This window comes from Ostrinia nubilalis, chromosome 15 (assembly GCF_963855985.1).
Source record: "Ostrinia nubilalis chromosome 15, ilOstNubi1.1, whole genome shotgun sequence".
NCBI classification, from domain to species: domain Eukaryota; kingdom Metazoa; phylum Arthropoda; class Insecta; order Lepidoptera; family Crambidae; genus Ostrinia; species Ostrinia nubilalis.
In genome coordinates this window covers 11197305-11213917 of record NC_087102.1, presented here as the reverse complement: position 1 = coordinate 11213917, position 16613 = coordinate 11197305, and the positions used below count along the sequence as shown (strand labels likewise).

Below are 16613 nucleotides of genomic sequence, written 5' to 3'. Positions count from 1 at the left end.
TACATAAGGCGAACTTAATAAATAAATAAATATATAAATAATAATAAATAAACAATCGAAAAAACTTAATAAGTACACCCAATCTATTGAATTTGCTTTGCTGTATTACGTAATATGAACTAAATTTCCATAGGAAAAGGCCCGTATCAGCTTCAGTGTTAATGACCCAACAAGTCTACCTAATTTTCAGTTGCTTGCACATTAAATTATACAATTTTGTTGCATAATAGCACATATTGTAATTGTATAAGATGCCTCAGTGTTCGCCTTGATAAGCTATCGTCCATACATTATAATTAAGGTCTCAGAATTGACCCTTGAGGAGCACCATAGGAGCAGGCATTAGGTTACTTTTAGGGAGGCAAAGTAGCTACGGAATTACTGTGTATTACATTGAAAACCACAAAGTTTCACCAATAACAACAGCCTGTAGTAAGCAATAGAGAAGTAACTACTACATTATCATTAGCTTGTATTGAGTCCTTTAAAGCTATCTCAAATGAATATGCAGTTTTAGTTAAAACCGGCTCTAATGAAGATTGGGTGTACTTAAGAGTATTTAAGACAAAGCAACTCCCACGGTCATTAATTATTGCACATAAAATTATGGTAATTCCATGTATTGTTTAAACGCTGTTGAGATGACAGTTAAACACAAATAGTGCCCAGTTAAGTATTTACCAGTTTACCTGCATAATTTGTGATTGTCATCACTGTGAATTGTTTTCACATACCTATTACTATAATTATGCTCATAGAGTGACTTGATCCATCATCATCCCACAGTTTGGGCTGTATTTTAACTTCTAAAAATTGAGGTCACAACTGCACAGTATGATTACGACGATGATTATAATTGATTTTTGTGTTTGTTTTATATTTATCAATTATAATTATCTACTCCTTAATGTTCAGTACAATTAATAAATTATTATTAATGGATTACGTTACACTTTAATAATACAGCAAAAATATTTTTATTTCATTTTATTTTTATTTTATTTATTAGGACAATCAACATTATTAATTCAATTCTACGTACCTACCTAAGAACACGATCAAACAAAAATAACGCGAATTCCGTAATAGCGAGCAGATAATTTACCGGTGGTTATCTGAGCGAAATCAATTTGGTGGAGCAAAAATTGTTTGCGTTTAGTATTGTCTTTTTGCAACCGCTTGCATAACCACCATCAGCTTGACACTGCTATAGTTTCAAGCAAATTAGTTGATAAACACGGCGCGAAGTGCTAACTGGCTCTGTAAATTTTAACTGTATTTTTAGTGTGTGAATGAATCGTCAATGTAACTTGATAGTGAGATAATAATGCACAGAAGGATATTGTCAAGGTTTGCATCTCGTAAGAAAACTCACAGTGGCTGCTAATGCGTTGTCTTTTCCGCGAGTGTCCGCTGCGGACGATGCATTCTGCCGCGAAGATGAAACTACGTATTATTTATTTAATTAATTAAAATTAGTGGCAATTTATAAAGTGTAAGTGAATAATATAAATTGAAGTTTTGTTTCGGATTAAGTTAAAGTTTAAAGTTTTGTGAGTGGTCCCGGAAACATGCGTATACGCATCCACAGATGACGTCGCTTCCTGTGACGTAACAAGGATTTTTAAAAAGCAGTTGAAAACCTGGAAAATGTCCGTTGCCAACTCTTGCCAGCTGTTAACGCTATTTATTGGTAAGAAAATTAAATTTTACAAAACTCTGAAGTAACAAATAAATAAGGTTTAAATAAATAACTTTTTACAAGTACACATATTATTATATGTATAGGTAAGGTAAAACGGCGGCTTTATCCAATGGTTTACCTATCAATCGGACTACATTTTTTTTTATACAGTAGCGTATTCTAAGCTTAATTAAAAAAAAAAACATTCCGATCTGCTAATTTGTGCCGAGAGTAGAGTGAATTTCCCTTTTTTCATATTATATCGTTTTCGCTACATTTTAACAGAATTCTTACGACACCCGTTATAATAAGAAATGATCTGTCATGGCTAAATTAACACCTGAAAAGAATGACTACATGTTGTTTACTCTTAATTTTGGAATGGATTTTGAAGGCGAAGTTGAAACTTGTATTTCTACTGAAATATCATATAATTATTATAATAATAGAGAGAAAAGCGGTCACTAACATCATACAACATGGAAAAGTTGAATGGTAAAATTATTATCTGCAATAAATAGTGAAAAAACAATTATCTGAGATTATACAGGTGGTTCATTAAAATCAACTTTGATTAACAAAGTTAGTATGTTGTTTTTATTAATTTAGTAGAAAGGAATCACATGTAATTCCCTTGCGACATGAGAGTTTGTATTGTCCTTCAGCACCGCGTAAGACTTGTGTAGTTGTGTGTGACAAAAATAAACGTAACTTTAATAATTGTTACCAACAATAACACTTAATTGATGTTAATTGACAAGTCCGTCATTACCACTATTCGTTATGCATAACATGATACTAATTAAAAAAGTACCCACCATAAGAGAGTTAGTTTTTGGTTTGGAAGAATATTCTTTACCTTTAGCGCTTTAGCGACGCATTTTTTCACATGCCTTGAAAAATAAGCAAATTAATCTTAATTGTGCTAAAAATAGATACGTAATATCTAATAATCTTTATGGAAACCATTGAATTCATGTGTTGTCAGCAAACAATTAGATTTAATAAATTCCAACAAATAGCATTCAGCCTGGCTTGGTATCATTATTTTCTACCTATCGAGACGAACGTAGGTAGTACAAGTTTCATTTGTAGAGAATGTGCATAAACCTAATTATGTTGCTAAATAAATACAAAGAGTAAAAAATCCGTGAAGAAAAAATCTTGTTATATTTCAGCATCAGAGTCACCCATATCTGTCCATTGTAATGTGTACGACCCTTCTCACAAGTCACAATAGGTAAATGTTCAAACTACATCGTTGTGAAGTGGACAGCAACTCAGCCCGATTGAAATAAAAAAGTTACATCAACAATATTGTTTTTTTTTTCAGGCATAACTGAAGTATGCTACAGCAGCCGCCCAGTTGGCCAGTGCAGCTACTGCTGCCCAGCAGACGGCACTGTCGACATACAGTACAAACTGTTCACAAGGTACGCTAAGTCCAAAAAACTGTGAGCACATTATTAGCACTAAAACCAAAATCGTAATTGCCAAAGACCAAAAAAAAGGTACGCTGCACACATACGTTATCAGCGAGGCTGAAAGGAAAAGTAGTTACACAAATAAGGTTTGATTGCTACGAACATAAAGTGTACATTTCATTGACCTGTTTCATAATAATTCAGCACAGAGTATTGATCAACTCGATATGCACCGTGTGTAGGGTTACCAGGTCCTGAAATTTACGGACTTTTGTTCCGAAAAGCCGGGTCTTTTTTCAGCCATTGTTTCACTGTTTCATTCGCTCGAGCATTTTCAGAGACAAAACGCCTAAAAAGCCAAACATTCTGGATTCGTAAATATTGGTCATAACTGGATATCTGGCACTGGCAACCCGTATGCGTTTCCTATTTGCTTCCTATCACTGGGCGACCTACTAAACGCTGTATTGTGTGTATTCTCCTTTATTCATAGAGTTAATTTTTCAATTGTTTAATATTTTAATCACCACATTATTTACGATCTCGATTCTCTATGTAATGAATTGCATCTTTATCATTTAACCTACTTACAGAGCTTCAGGCAATTTTGATTAAGAACGTTAAATTCACATAAAAAGCAATCGCTCACTATAAAAAACATTCCGAGAAAAATATAAATGCTCTCGAATTTGTTTATTTATGGGAAAAAACACCTACACTATTAACCTAAGGGCATTGATCTGAGTTAACTTCACTTTTCGCCATCAGTCTCACCCTGTATTGTAGTTTTGTAGTACGAGTACGAGGTTGCGTGCCGACGCGCCATTCTCGTAATTTCGCCGGGGGCGGATAATCTGAATGCTCAGACTATTGAATCAGAATCGCGTAGGCTTGATCTAATGTTTATTTTTGGTAAGCCAAAATCGATGACAAAACGCGTACCTGCGTCGTAGCTATTGGCAAATATTTTCATAAGTAGATAACTTTCAGGAAGTATTTTGTAAGTCAGCAGGGAAATGCTGAGAAATAAATTGAAGAAGTAAATATAGCTAACTATTCGTCATTAGACAATACATTGGTATTGCACTAAACTTCTCTACACGAAATTACAAATCTTAATGTTTGTTCAGGGTCAATTTCGAAAACTTCAGAAAAGTAACGTAATGATATAAAATCTTACTTATCGCAAAAGTAATCTTAGACGTAGACACTGGTAATTGTTTAGGCATGGCATTTGCGACTGATATCCTTGGTTTATTTAGAAAATGATCGATCGTTAGCCTAGCCATTAGACTCCCAGGTTCTGCGTTCGACAGTGGACGCCTATGAAGTCAAATATTGAACATTAATGTTTACTGGTATTTCGCATTTACTTTTCAGAGCAAATCCGCGCATCTTCCAAGTGCTTCAGCCGGGAACAGCGGCGGACCTCCAGCGATCAGCGTTCGACTTCACGCGGTCGACAATCATATACCTGATGGGCTTCTCCGAGTCCACCAATGGGCCTAGCACTACCACTTTGAGAGACAGTAAGCAGGACAATAAACCTTATTAATTTCATAAAGATAGAATATGAAATGCTTAGACACATTGAAAATAAAGAATATGGACAGAGATTATTTACAATTTTCAAAATTAGTCATAGGTAAAATGGTGAAGGTCGCGAGAAGAACCTGGATGGAGGCAGCGCAGAACCGGAAATCCTTGGGGGAGGCCTTTGTCCAGCAGTGGACATTATTTGGCTGAAACGAACGTGTCATATAAGAATTTGGAAAAAGGGTGGACAAATATCGCAATAACAAAATTTACGAGAATTTGATAGCAAATTTTAATTCATTCACAGTAATATTTGTAAACACCCTGTATGAAACGATATAGAGGTATTACATATTACTCAATCCTTATTATATCTTCAATCAAGTAATAAAAACGACACGGTAACAAGAATAAAAGTGGATAAAACTAAACACTACTTGAACAGTAAAATGTTTGTGTAGCGAACTGCATAGAACTTTGTGGGCGGCGGACAAAAACCCCTTTTGTGGAGAGCGAAGTAAAAACATCGCCAAGGGGAGATGAAACGCCCGGGGCTTAGACTAATTGAAATCATGAGGGATAAAACCGTGGGACACTGCAATATTGTCTTTGTTATTCTTAGACAGTAAAACAGTCTGCAGTTTATACATCAAACTAGCAAAAAAGCAAGCTATTGAAAGCTATAACTTGATAGACTTCATAGAGATAGCAGGCCGCTGAAAAAGGGATGTTCGTGCTTCAGGGCGCTCTCTTTTGAGATTTACTTCTAGCAGTGAATTTTCATAGACTGAAATGATAACGATGATAACCTACTTAGGGAAAATCCCTGGAAAAACAATGATAAGAATAGCAAAGAGTCGTGTTTTGAATTCAAGTCCGTCACCGTATATTGCCCAGAATTTAAGAATCGTAATAGATTTTTCATTGTTTACTTAATTTATCTCTTTTAAGTGTAACCCACTCATTCCACAAAAAGTTGTTTTGACTCTACATACATAATATACAAATAACACTGTGTTGTTTTGCAGCCTATTTAACAGCAGGCGACTACAACTTCATCGCAGTGGACTGGTCAAGACTGATAGCGTTTCCTTGGTAAGAAATAGAGCTTACTTTCCTTACGAGGTCTATTGAAACTCGCGGCCTCGTACGATTGTCTCAATAGCACCATTAGCTTCTCTAGATCTAAAAATAAACTAGCCTAGCCATAAAAGCGCAATTAGTTTTTTAGGTGCATTCTAATTGCAATCAATAAAGAAGTCAAATTATAAATTCCGTAAAATTTCAGAGTAAGAAAGGTACAATTTATGATAATTTGAGATTTAAATATCTTTTGAGCAACTAACTACAAGGTGAAAGGAAATCAATAAGCTATTATAACCACACCTTCCTGGCAAAAGTGGCAAACGACGTTTCATTGACGAAAATTATAGATACCTATTTGTATACTTAACCTTGGAATAAAACTAATTCTTGCCACTGTTTTTACTCCTCCAATCTGACATGTAAAGAGGAACGTTACAGCGTTTACTTATTTCGCCATGGCCGTTAGCCAAATACATGAATCTGATTTATACGCTGTTCCCACCATTTATGTAAGTTACGTGTTACGTACCTATTCCGTATTTATATGGGTCGAATGTGACATGAGCGTTATCTTTATGGGTATGTATCTAAAATATGCGGGCTTGGCTTCCTACGGTTAAATTTATTACACGACATTCAACGTACTAATATTTTTATTATGCTAACCTACGTCACACTAAGCCATGCCCCAAACGATGAAAGGGTCGAATCTGGCATACCTACCTGTTTAATTATTTATGTACTAGTGAGATTCAGGAATGTGTGCGAAAATTGTTAAGTTTATTTATAACGCTTGTTGTACGTCGGTTCCACCAAGCTGTAGTTCCAAGTATGGTTCCAACTTCCAAGTAACCTATTATAGATTTGCCTGAAAAATTACGCGTTACAATCATTTGAATGAGGATTAAACAGTTGGCAGTTGGCATCAATAGCAAGTGACAGGTCGCCAACTGGTGAGAGCTTAAACGATAGCACTCATTGAATTTGCTCCCTACTAGAGCCTCGAGGATGTAGCAGACCTTCATTCAAATTAGTAGGTTTCACTTTCGAATGAGCTTAAAAAGTTCTATTTATTTTTTCTGCAGTTTTTTTAAAACTGTTTTTTTGTTACGTCACTTAAGTATGTAGAGACGAAATCAACCTAAATACCGCAGTATCTTAGGCGATTATCACACTGCACCGCAATCATTGTATGCAAGTACCTCAGTTTGTATAGAAAACACGCGCGGCACAACACACTGAAACGCGTGTGCGCGCGGGATTTTTTATATGTCGCCACGCGGACCGCGGCGGAACGCGGTGCAATGTGATAATGGTTCTTCTAAGTATGTAGTCTCTCTGTTGACTATATCTATCTTTCTATCTACTTTCAGGTACATAACAGCAGTGCGGAACACCCATTACATGGGCATGCATCTGGCCAACTTCGTCGAGTTCCTCCAAAGGGCCGGAGTCCCGGCATCCTCGCTGCACGTCATAGGGTTCTCCCTAGGGGCTGAGGCCGCGGGATTTGCTGGAAAGGACCTCAGGGCCAGAGGGATCCGCTTGGGCAGGATAACAGGTAAGCTGATACAGGGTGTAAAGAAAAGAAGCAGTCCCTTAACTAGGGTGTGTGGTTTTCCTCAAGCTTAATAAAAAATAAAAATCAAGTAAGAAACTAAATGTTACTAAACCTTTTTTTGTAGAAAAGTTCACTCAAATCACATGCACATCAAACTGCGTAGTTTCTTCAAATTATTGATCCGAGTACTCGGATTATTTTTTTAATGGAATGAAATGCCACGTTTTTGAGCTTTCAAACATTTGATGTCTTAAAATTCTTTTAGGATATTTGTTACTTAAAAGTAAAGGAAATTACGATAATTTCTGTTGCTTTCAAAGTAAACCAAGTTTTAAGCTTCTTTCAGTGATCAGAATTACAATAACACCACGGTCTGTATTTAAATTTGTTTGGAGTAGGCAACAAAATGCAAAGCTTAATATTAATATTTAAACGGCGGAATAACTTCCGTTTACTAGCCCGCTCCGAACTATCCCACTGAATATTGTATGATTCTACCAAATACTTTACATTATGTAGTTACTAAAGAGTATCCACCAGATTTAGTCCAGTTGGAATACTTAAAATTTTTAAAGTGATACGTCTGGAAATGGAATCACTTCTTATAACTTATACCATTCTATAACATACAATACAACAGCAAAATTGGAAGTCGATCGCGCACGATAATCCGTTACGTGAAAAACCAGCATCACTGAAAACTGAACAAAGTGTCATTTGTGCTAGAATTTGCGTAATCGTTTCTCTAGGTCGTACGTAAATAGGTACTAAGACTTCGCTCTGTGAAGCAGTCACGCAATTGCATTCAAAAATGTTTGCTCTCTCAAGTCATGCGGTCTAAGTATGTCCCTAAGGATTGAGGAGCCAATTTTCTGTATATTTTTTTTATTGTTGTGTTGGCAGGCCTGGACCCCGCGTACCCTGGCTACAGGTTTACCAACCGCGACGGGCACCTGTCAAAAGGGGATGCATTATTCGTGGACGTCATCCACTCCAACCCTGGCATCCTGGGGTTCCCACAACCACTGGGCGACGTGGACTTCTACGCCAATCCTGGCAGCTGGATCCAGCCTGGCTGCTGGGTGAACCAGCTAATCCGGAATAATCAATTGAGGTACATTTGTAAGTATTGTATTTATTTTTATTTTTTATTATTTATCCCCCTTATTAATAAAAAGTTACACCTAGGATGAACACCGGATTAAAATGACACTTCCATATTAAATGACAATTTAAGCCAGAGTTCACAATTTAAGGATTAAATTCAATAAACACAAATGTTATAGATGACCCACGCTGAACTGTCCCACCAAACTCAATGACAGAGGGGCGCTACCATCGTTCAACTATATGGTTTCCAACATGACAAAAATCGGAACCAGCGATCCGGTATTGACGGTGGCGCCCCACTGTCAATGTCATGGATAGGATAGTTCAGTATTTTGGAACTATACGCGAGTTTATCTCGTTTTTGATCGACCGTTTAATCCGTGTAGAATTTCCTTGTAATCTGAAGCTATAATGGAGCTTTGGGTTACAAACAAATTGAAACGCTGCAGTGTAGCTTTCCACCAGTTTTAACCAGTTCCGTTCTTCCCAATACAGTATGTACCCCTTACAAATTATAATTATAACATACATATTTTGTTTACTATGAACTATCAAGAAATAAGCAATAAAATGGTTGTTGGTAGAGCTTTTTGTATTTCTTTCAAAATACTAAAAACTACAACCACTATTTTCATAAGTAGTAACAAAGTTAATTTTGACTTTACTCGACTGAAAGGCTGTGTTTTTTTTTTTTTCTTTTTTGGCTTTACACGGCTTGTGTGTTGCCATTCGTCGAGTAAAAACGGGGAAACGGTTAAGGAAAGAAAAAAACGGAACGGAAGGATCGGACGCAGAGAAGAAAGTGATCAGGAAAGCAGATTGAGGTAGGATAAAATGACCATATTAATATACAGTACTTTACAGTAAATTGAATCCTATATACATAATCTTTTTTTTTTTTTCTTTTTTTTTTTTTAATTTATATATTAGGTATACATATAGTGTGTATACATAAAGTTAAAGTTTTACATTGTTTAAAATAATAAATGAAGCTAATATTTTGTATACTGTAACATCGTCAGACAGGAGAAGTTGGGTAATGCTGGTCGGGAAGGGAACATGGGTAGAGATTAAACCATCCAGAAAGCTAGACCTGTCGTACAAAGAGCAAGAGAAAAATATATGATTTACGTCAGCAATATCAACCCCACACTCACACATTGGATCACTCACGATACGAAGTCTAGCAAGGTGAGCAGGAGTGCATGTGTGACCAAGCCTTAAGCGTATTAAAATAGACGTTATTGTCTTGCTAAACTTCGCATTATGATACCACGGTTTCACAGGTATATTAGGTTGTATCTTTACATAAAATTTACCTTTGGTTTGACATGATAATTCCCAATTAGTAATCCACTTTTCCATTTGATGTATTTTAGGCAATGACAGAAGATCATGAGGATAGTTTTTATAGGGAAATAAATCACCACACTGTACCGCATCATTCGCTAAACGGTCTGATATTTCGTTTCCTGTTATTCCCTTGTGGCCAGGGATCCAAGCAAAGTTCAAAACAAGTCCATTATTAAAGCAATCATATACCATATGTCATATGTCTTATTTAACTGAAGTTTTAAGATGGCGGGAATGCTTTCGGCGCCTTTTTGCAGAAATTTTAGGGGAATGCTCAGAAACAGCCGCTTGTAAAGAACTAATAGAACTATCAGTATCCATATTAGCCGATTCATTTTCCTTTTCAGACGATACAGTAACAAAACTGGCTGGCGGAGGGACGAAACCCCCCGAAGGATCGGGGGGCTCGTTCATGTTGAGAAAAATATCAAAAAACTTACCTAAATATCAGCAAACTACACAAACTATATATACACACACTAGAAATAAGTAATATTTAAATAAATAAACCCTTCTGATCACGTAATATCAGTAAATAAAAAGTTTTTAAAATTAGCAATAAAAAACACGCCCGTCACGCTCACGTTTCCCGCGCTTTTTTTCAAAGGCTGGGTTGCACCATCTTACTTTAACTTTGACAAACGTCAAAAATCTGTCAAACTCCATACAAATACACCGGTTATCGTTATAGTTACGTCAAAAGTTAGGTGGTGCAACCCAGCCTAAGTAAATAATAATTTACGAATCATCACAGAACTCAAAGAAAAAAAGCACAAAAAAACAAATGCCCAACCAAAAAGTTTTCCATCCTTATCCCGCTACGGGACTCATTAGCGGGTAATAGTTGCCACAGATTAAATAAATTACGCGGCATTGCAAGCTAACCGCCGCATACTCAGGCCGCATAATATTCGGCGATCGATGCTCTGACGTCAGCGGGATGCTGCGGGGGGGAGGGCGGGCACAGAGACTATGAACCCTGATTATTTGCGCTCAAAATGTCTATTATTACTCAGTCTTGCTCCTAACGAAGCTAATTTCGTCTGACTGAATGAAAAAAACCTGAAAATGGCATGTTATGTTGGCAGAATTGCAGATCTTAAAGAACAAAGGGAATTAGCTCATAAATTGTCCTGAATGTGCTCATATGCGCTGGAATAAAATGAAATTTTAACTTCAATAAAGTTCTTTATTGTTAAAATAAAAACTTATTTGAAAATGAGACTACTACCATACTACTACCGGGAAATCTCGTAGTAGTGCTACGAAAACTTTCGTAGCAATAGTGTTCCATTTCATCTCTATGTCATATTTTTTGTTCTGATTCCTGCTGGACACAATGTAGAACTACCTTATTTTTAACGTCCCCTTTTGGCTCTATTAGTAGTTATAATAGTCAGAATTTATTATTTATTTAAACCAGTTTGGATTTATTCTTTGATGTCTATTCATATTTGATTGTTATTAAATACGGGGCTAAACTGTAATCTTTCAATCCTTAATGACCCGCTTCGATATGGAAATATGTAACTTTTTTCATGCTCATCGAGAGGCTATCAATCTTAGGTTAAAACATACTTAAAGGACTGCTTCATCATCATCATGATTTCCTATTTCACTACGGTGAAAATTATGTATATGCAGCGTTGATGTTGGGTTTTGTAAAGATTTATGCAAAGTCGCATCGATTTCCCTGTAAAATAAATTATGGAACAAAGGCCGTGTTAAGCCAGGCTACGACGCGATATTGTTTTTATGAAAAACACAAAATCCTGCTGTCACGCTCGCGTTTTCCTTACGGCAACAATGTATAGGAACGTAGGATTATTTAATCTACGTTATTAGACCTACAAAATTATTCGATTATTTGGATTAACTCGTGGTTCTAGATATAAATATCAGTTATAGGTAGGTAATTTGAGTTGAGCTTTTACATCACAAAATCATTCAATATTTTCTGTAAAGAATATTGAAAGAACACCACATAAGTAACATGGAAAGCATTGGGGGAGGCCTATGTTCAGCAGTGGACGTCCTATGACTGAGATGATGATGATGATGACATACGAGTACGTAAAAGAAGTTATACCACAAACTACTATAAGTGTAACCCAACAAAGTTTTAAATCACAGTGGGTCTACTTAATCCACGTCAATTGTGCATGTGTTCCAAAAATAGCTTGCGACAGGGGATATTCAGGTACGCATACCTAAATTTATAACGTAGGTTGTGGTTGTGAATTCGTCACATAGAACACGTCACATACATTTTTTGGAGGCATGTATTTTTAGAATTAATACGTATAAACCTGTGATTTTCTGATATCGACGGCTGCGGGGCTTTTAAGAACTTCAAAGAGTGAGCTCGAGCTTTACTGTACGGTACTTAATATTTTGTAAAGACTCGGTTTAGGGAGGTGCTTTATGTTTTCTAAATACACCGCTCTTCGCTGGCAAGCTACCCAGCTTGAGGGTTGCGGTCAGGTAATCCTGCCGGGCAAAAGTATACATATGTAGGAGGATTTACCTACCTTGAAAGGTGAAAAATAAAGTAGGACAGGCAAGTAGATGAGATGATAAATTAAATGTGATTGTTGAAACTTGAATATAATATCCAATTAACCTTTCAACATGTTAAGCCACCTAGCGTTCCCTTTTCTGAATAGTTAGGTACTACTGGGGCCGTTTTCCACTGAAAGCATGCGTATAGTGGTCTAAAGAAAGTCACAGATGTTTTTAATGGCCACTATTTTGTGACAGGCGACGATTAGCGAACTCGGATACGGGGGTGTCTCACGGCCCCGACGAAAAGGTGGCAATTAGGTCAAGGGACTCCCATAGAACCTGTTGTTCTCCCACACGACGGCAGGTAAATGGAAGGAATTTCCGCAAAGGGATCTTTGTCGTCAGTGCGCTCTATTTATAATGTAGTGCAATAAACGTATTGAGTATTGAGTATTGAATGTAAACAGTTTAAGCCATTCGATATTCATTCCAATGCTCTAAAAAGTATTGTATCAAAAACTTATTTTCTTATCTCACTAACAAACAGATGCCAAATCCAATCTATCGGTAACTGGTTCCCGAACGAAGCTAATCTTGCAACAGAAACCCGGTCAATATATTTTTCTTAGAAAATTCACCGTCCGTACACCCCCTGGCTTGGGGCCAAAGATTGATCGTTAAGGCAAAATGTCAATAGTGGATTAGTTACCGGCTGCCCAGCTTATAAATAACAGATGTAGGTAAAACATCACTAGGTACTTCAGTCGAAGCTAGTCGGAATAAAAATTAAGATTTCAAGAGTAACGACTGAATACTTAAGGTATTAGATTACATAAAACACATAGTCCATTTTCCACTTTCGCTAACTCTCCTATAATGCGAATAGCTAGTGATTGCTGTCCCTAGTTATTCGCATGCTGCTTTCCCGAACACTACAATCCGCAAGGTAAGTAAGAGTGAATGGCCATTTGCAGGTCAGGTATGACGTACTATATCCTAGACTGCATCTCACTTAACATCAGATGAGAAAAAGTCCAATTTGCGTCCAATTAAATTGATATTTATAAACCTTTGACGGACTTATTATATTATTTGAGGGTCGAGGCGTCTACCTTTCCTTCACCCTGCTATTGAATTGAACCTTCGGTTGACATTTACGGATAAAAGGTTGGGATTATTAGTACGAAAGCATTGACATTAAATCCCACACAATTTATGAAATAATGGCTGCTTTCTTCCTCTGGCGGGCGAATCGCAATATCGTTACTTAGCTGCGTTTCAAAGGAATATAATATAACGAGTTTAACAATGTTCATTGGGTATTTATTTTTAGTTCAAGGAATTCTTGATACCAATATTATTAATACGAGTATAAGAAGTGACTCTGTTTATTTGGATTATGGACCTCAGGAAAAGACTTCTTGATGCAAACAAATTGGCACGAATAACGTGATAGAAGAAGCATAGCAAAATAGCAATTACAATTGTTGAAGATAAAACGATTTTGACAAAGTATAAAATTAAGGTGCACATAAAGCGGAGGGAGTAACTTGGTGTATAGAGAATTCATGGAACCGAAATCTATTGCAAAATCAAGTATGCTATAATCACACTTTACATTTACAGCTGAAGATAATAAGTTCACATAAGGTAACAATGCGGACAGAATAACTTGGTGACGGCAAAAGCATTAGCGACCCCGCGAGCTAGGCAGCCTGGCTGCGGCAGCCAGTCGAACATATGGGAGTAACCAGCTTCTGGCATAGGGGTGCAAGTCATACCTAGCTTCTGCCCTGAGTACGTCCATGCATGACGCTGTATGGGAGCCACAATATGGCTGTCTAGTGGGCAGGAGTCCGATAACTTTATCCTTTCAGAACAATGTTGGTGGACCAGTGTCAGTTTGTAGCGTCCTATTTAGTGTCATTTGTAACACAATCCGGCGCAGCAATTACAAGTTGTTTCTTATCCGGCGGCTTAACACCCGCGCTGAAAGGTGATCGCAGCAGGGTATTAGCGAAATAAGCTTACGACTCGACTCGTACCGTTAAGGAAATCCATACACGTAAAAAGAATAATTTATTTTATTTTGCAGTCTCGATTATCACTTTTGTTAATGTATTCAGAAGCAGTATTTTATTTCAGTGCTTACAGGCTACTAGATAAGCAGTGTTTCAGAGAAATTTAATTTTAAGACCGTCTTTTTGATCGTGTGTCGCGCGACAGTAAAACTGTAAAACGTTGCTATTATATTGCGTTAGGACCATAGTGTGGAAAATATATTTTTTTAGATCCTAACTCTAATCGTTACGATGCACGTCATCATCATCAGGTCATTTAATTTAGTGGCCTACATACCTACCCCACGCTAAAAATATGGGTTGGAGAGGCCTGATTTTCGCATATTCTTGCATTGTCCCTTATTAGCCTTTTACGAGATGAGTGGTCCTATTTTACTCTGCAGGAACTACACGACTAAAATGCTGATACACTGAACAGTGAACAATCACTATTAGGTGTTTGAATTTACTCATTATTTGTTTGCAGATGGTTGCAGCCACAACCGCGCCTGGCGACTCTACGCGGAGTCGATCCTCAACCCCACTGGTTTCCCAGCAACATTGTGCAGGTCTTGGAGAAGAGACACAGATGAATGCTCGTCATCGGTCGATGGTTACCTGGGGTTTGCTGCACGGCCCCCGTAAGTATTGGGGAACTTGGGTTTTTGCAGTATTTCCATAAATTCTACGACATTTTTTGCAAGCAAAAAGTTGTGCTGAAGCGCTCAGCAATAAGTTTGTATTTTCTACAAAATCATAAATCACTAGTGATAGGTATGCCATTTGCCCTAATAGATACTAAGAAATAATTTGTTGACGATCAATGCGGTAGAACCACAGAACATTCACCCGAAAACCAACCAAGATACAATGAACCATATAAGCTAGCAGCTACGTTCGTAATAATTGATCCCCCTTTGTGATTGCGAAAGTCACGACAGGCCTTATTACATTGGTCGAGTCAATATTTGCGAGGTTTTACGAGTTTGACACTGAGCACGTCCCTTGTATGAATTCGGCTGAGGACACAGTCTAACAGGAACAGCCTCGCTTTCTTGAGAATAATACATAATATTCTAACTCTTGAAATTTTTGTCGCTATTAATGTATGAAAAAAATAGCAATAATACCGAATCTGTTTTTGCTTACTTTATCAAAATCTGTCAAACTCCATACAAAAAACACCGTTTATGGTTAAAGTTATGGTTAAAGTAATATGGAGCCGTGATGAAAAAAATCACAATAAAGTCGCCAGTATTTCGAGGGATACTAAATGTACTTTGGAGCATGTTGCTCTTGTCCTGAATAGAGTGACTGATCTCCACGGCACGTGTCGAACTGTGGATACTGCTGGAGGCAGATTTAAAGCTGCAATAACGGAATGGGTGCTCGACACGACGGGAATGTGTTTTATGACGCTCGGTTTAGTTACAGGGCTTGTTTTATTTATTAACTAGACCACTAAACTTCAAGTTGACTTTCGTATCGTGAATCCATGATGCATGAGCTCATGACGGTGCTTGAGGAGATGCCAGTGACCGGGATTAACTTTATTTCGAGGTAGACAGCGAAACTGAAATGAATTTGAAGCAGCATTATTCATCAAATAAATCTTGCTAAGTAGGCACTGTCTAATGGCCTATGCATCGTAGGTTACGGAACTGAGATAAATTGACTAAATTATGTAGGGTCATCGGGTTTTTCGAAATATGTATGAGACTTTAATGTCCTTGTCCTTCATTGCAATTGCAACTGATGTCTTTTTATCTCCATCTGTTGGCAATACTCGTTCGTCTTTTGCTTTTTTTTCAAATTGTTTCCTTATAACACTGTTAGACCTTTATGTGTCCAATGTACAATCACTGAAAGTTTACCCTACATCTTAAACTTTACAGGATGGCTGGCAAAATGTTCGTGGAGACAAACGAGAGACCGCCATTTGCAAGGAATGTGCCAACTTCGTCGTGGTGTGATGTAAGGTGTTAGTAAAGTTTTAGTGGTGATATTTAGTGGTAATTTCAAGACGGTTGTGAAAGATAATTTATAAGAACTGTAACTATTAAGCCATAAGCACAATTTTTGTTAGACTCGCATAGAAAAATATTAAATGAGCACTCAGATACATTAGAAAGATTGTAGAATTCTAGATTTTTCAGTTTTACTGATCGATTTCAACTAAAAAAGGGTCTTCACTGTTTGACATGATACATAAGTCAAGGGTCAAGTCACAATTTTTTTTGTGATATAGCATGTAAGCTTAAAACCTAGTGCCAAAATTGATTTAAATTGTGATG

The 16613-nt window shown here is 37.1% G+C and overlaps 2 protein-coding genes across 2 annotated transcripts in view; one reads left to right on the top strand and one right to left on the bottom strand.

Annotated features, from left to right (window-relative positions):
• Positions 1–16613, bottom strand: part of LOC135078700 (mucin-12) — a 72013-nt gene that overhangs the window by 21625 nt on the left and 33775 nt on the right. The window lies entirely within an intron of this gene.
• Positions 1194–16587, top strand: LOC135078512 (pancreatic lipase-related protein 2). The gene is made up of 8 exons (XM_063973054.1): positions 1194–1693; positions 3018–3117; positions 4489–4637; positions 5673–5739; positions 7104–7291; positions 8195–8413; positions 14807–14960; positions 16215–16587. The coding sequence occupies exons 1-8, from the start codon at positions 1651–1653 to the stop codon at positions 16303–16305; spliced, it is 1011 nt and encodes a 336-aa protein (XP_063829124.1). The 5' UTR covers positions 1194–1650; the 3' UTR covers positions 16306–16587.

Excerpts from the sequence above, each read along its gene's own strand:
- LOC135078512 (XM_063973054.1), top strand. The coding sequence starts at position 1,651 with ATGTCCGTTGCCAACTCTTGCCAGCTGTTAACGCTATTTATTG. Across the intron at positions 5,740-7,103 it reads AGACTGATAGCGTTTCCTTG|GTACATAACAGCAGTGCGGA; the intron begins GTAAGAAATAGA and ends ATCTACTTTCAG. Across the intron at positions 8,414-14,806 it reads TAATCAATTGAGGTACATTT|ATGGTTGCAGCCACAACCGC; the intron begins GTAAGTATTGTA and ends ATTTGTTTGCAG.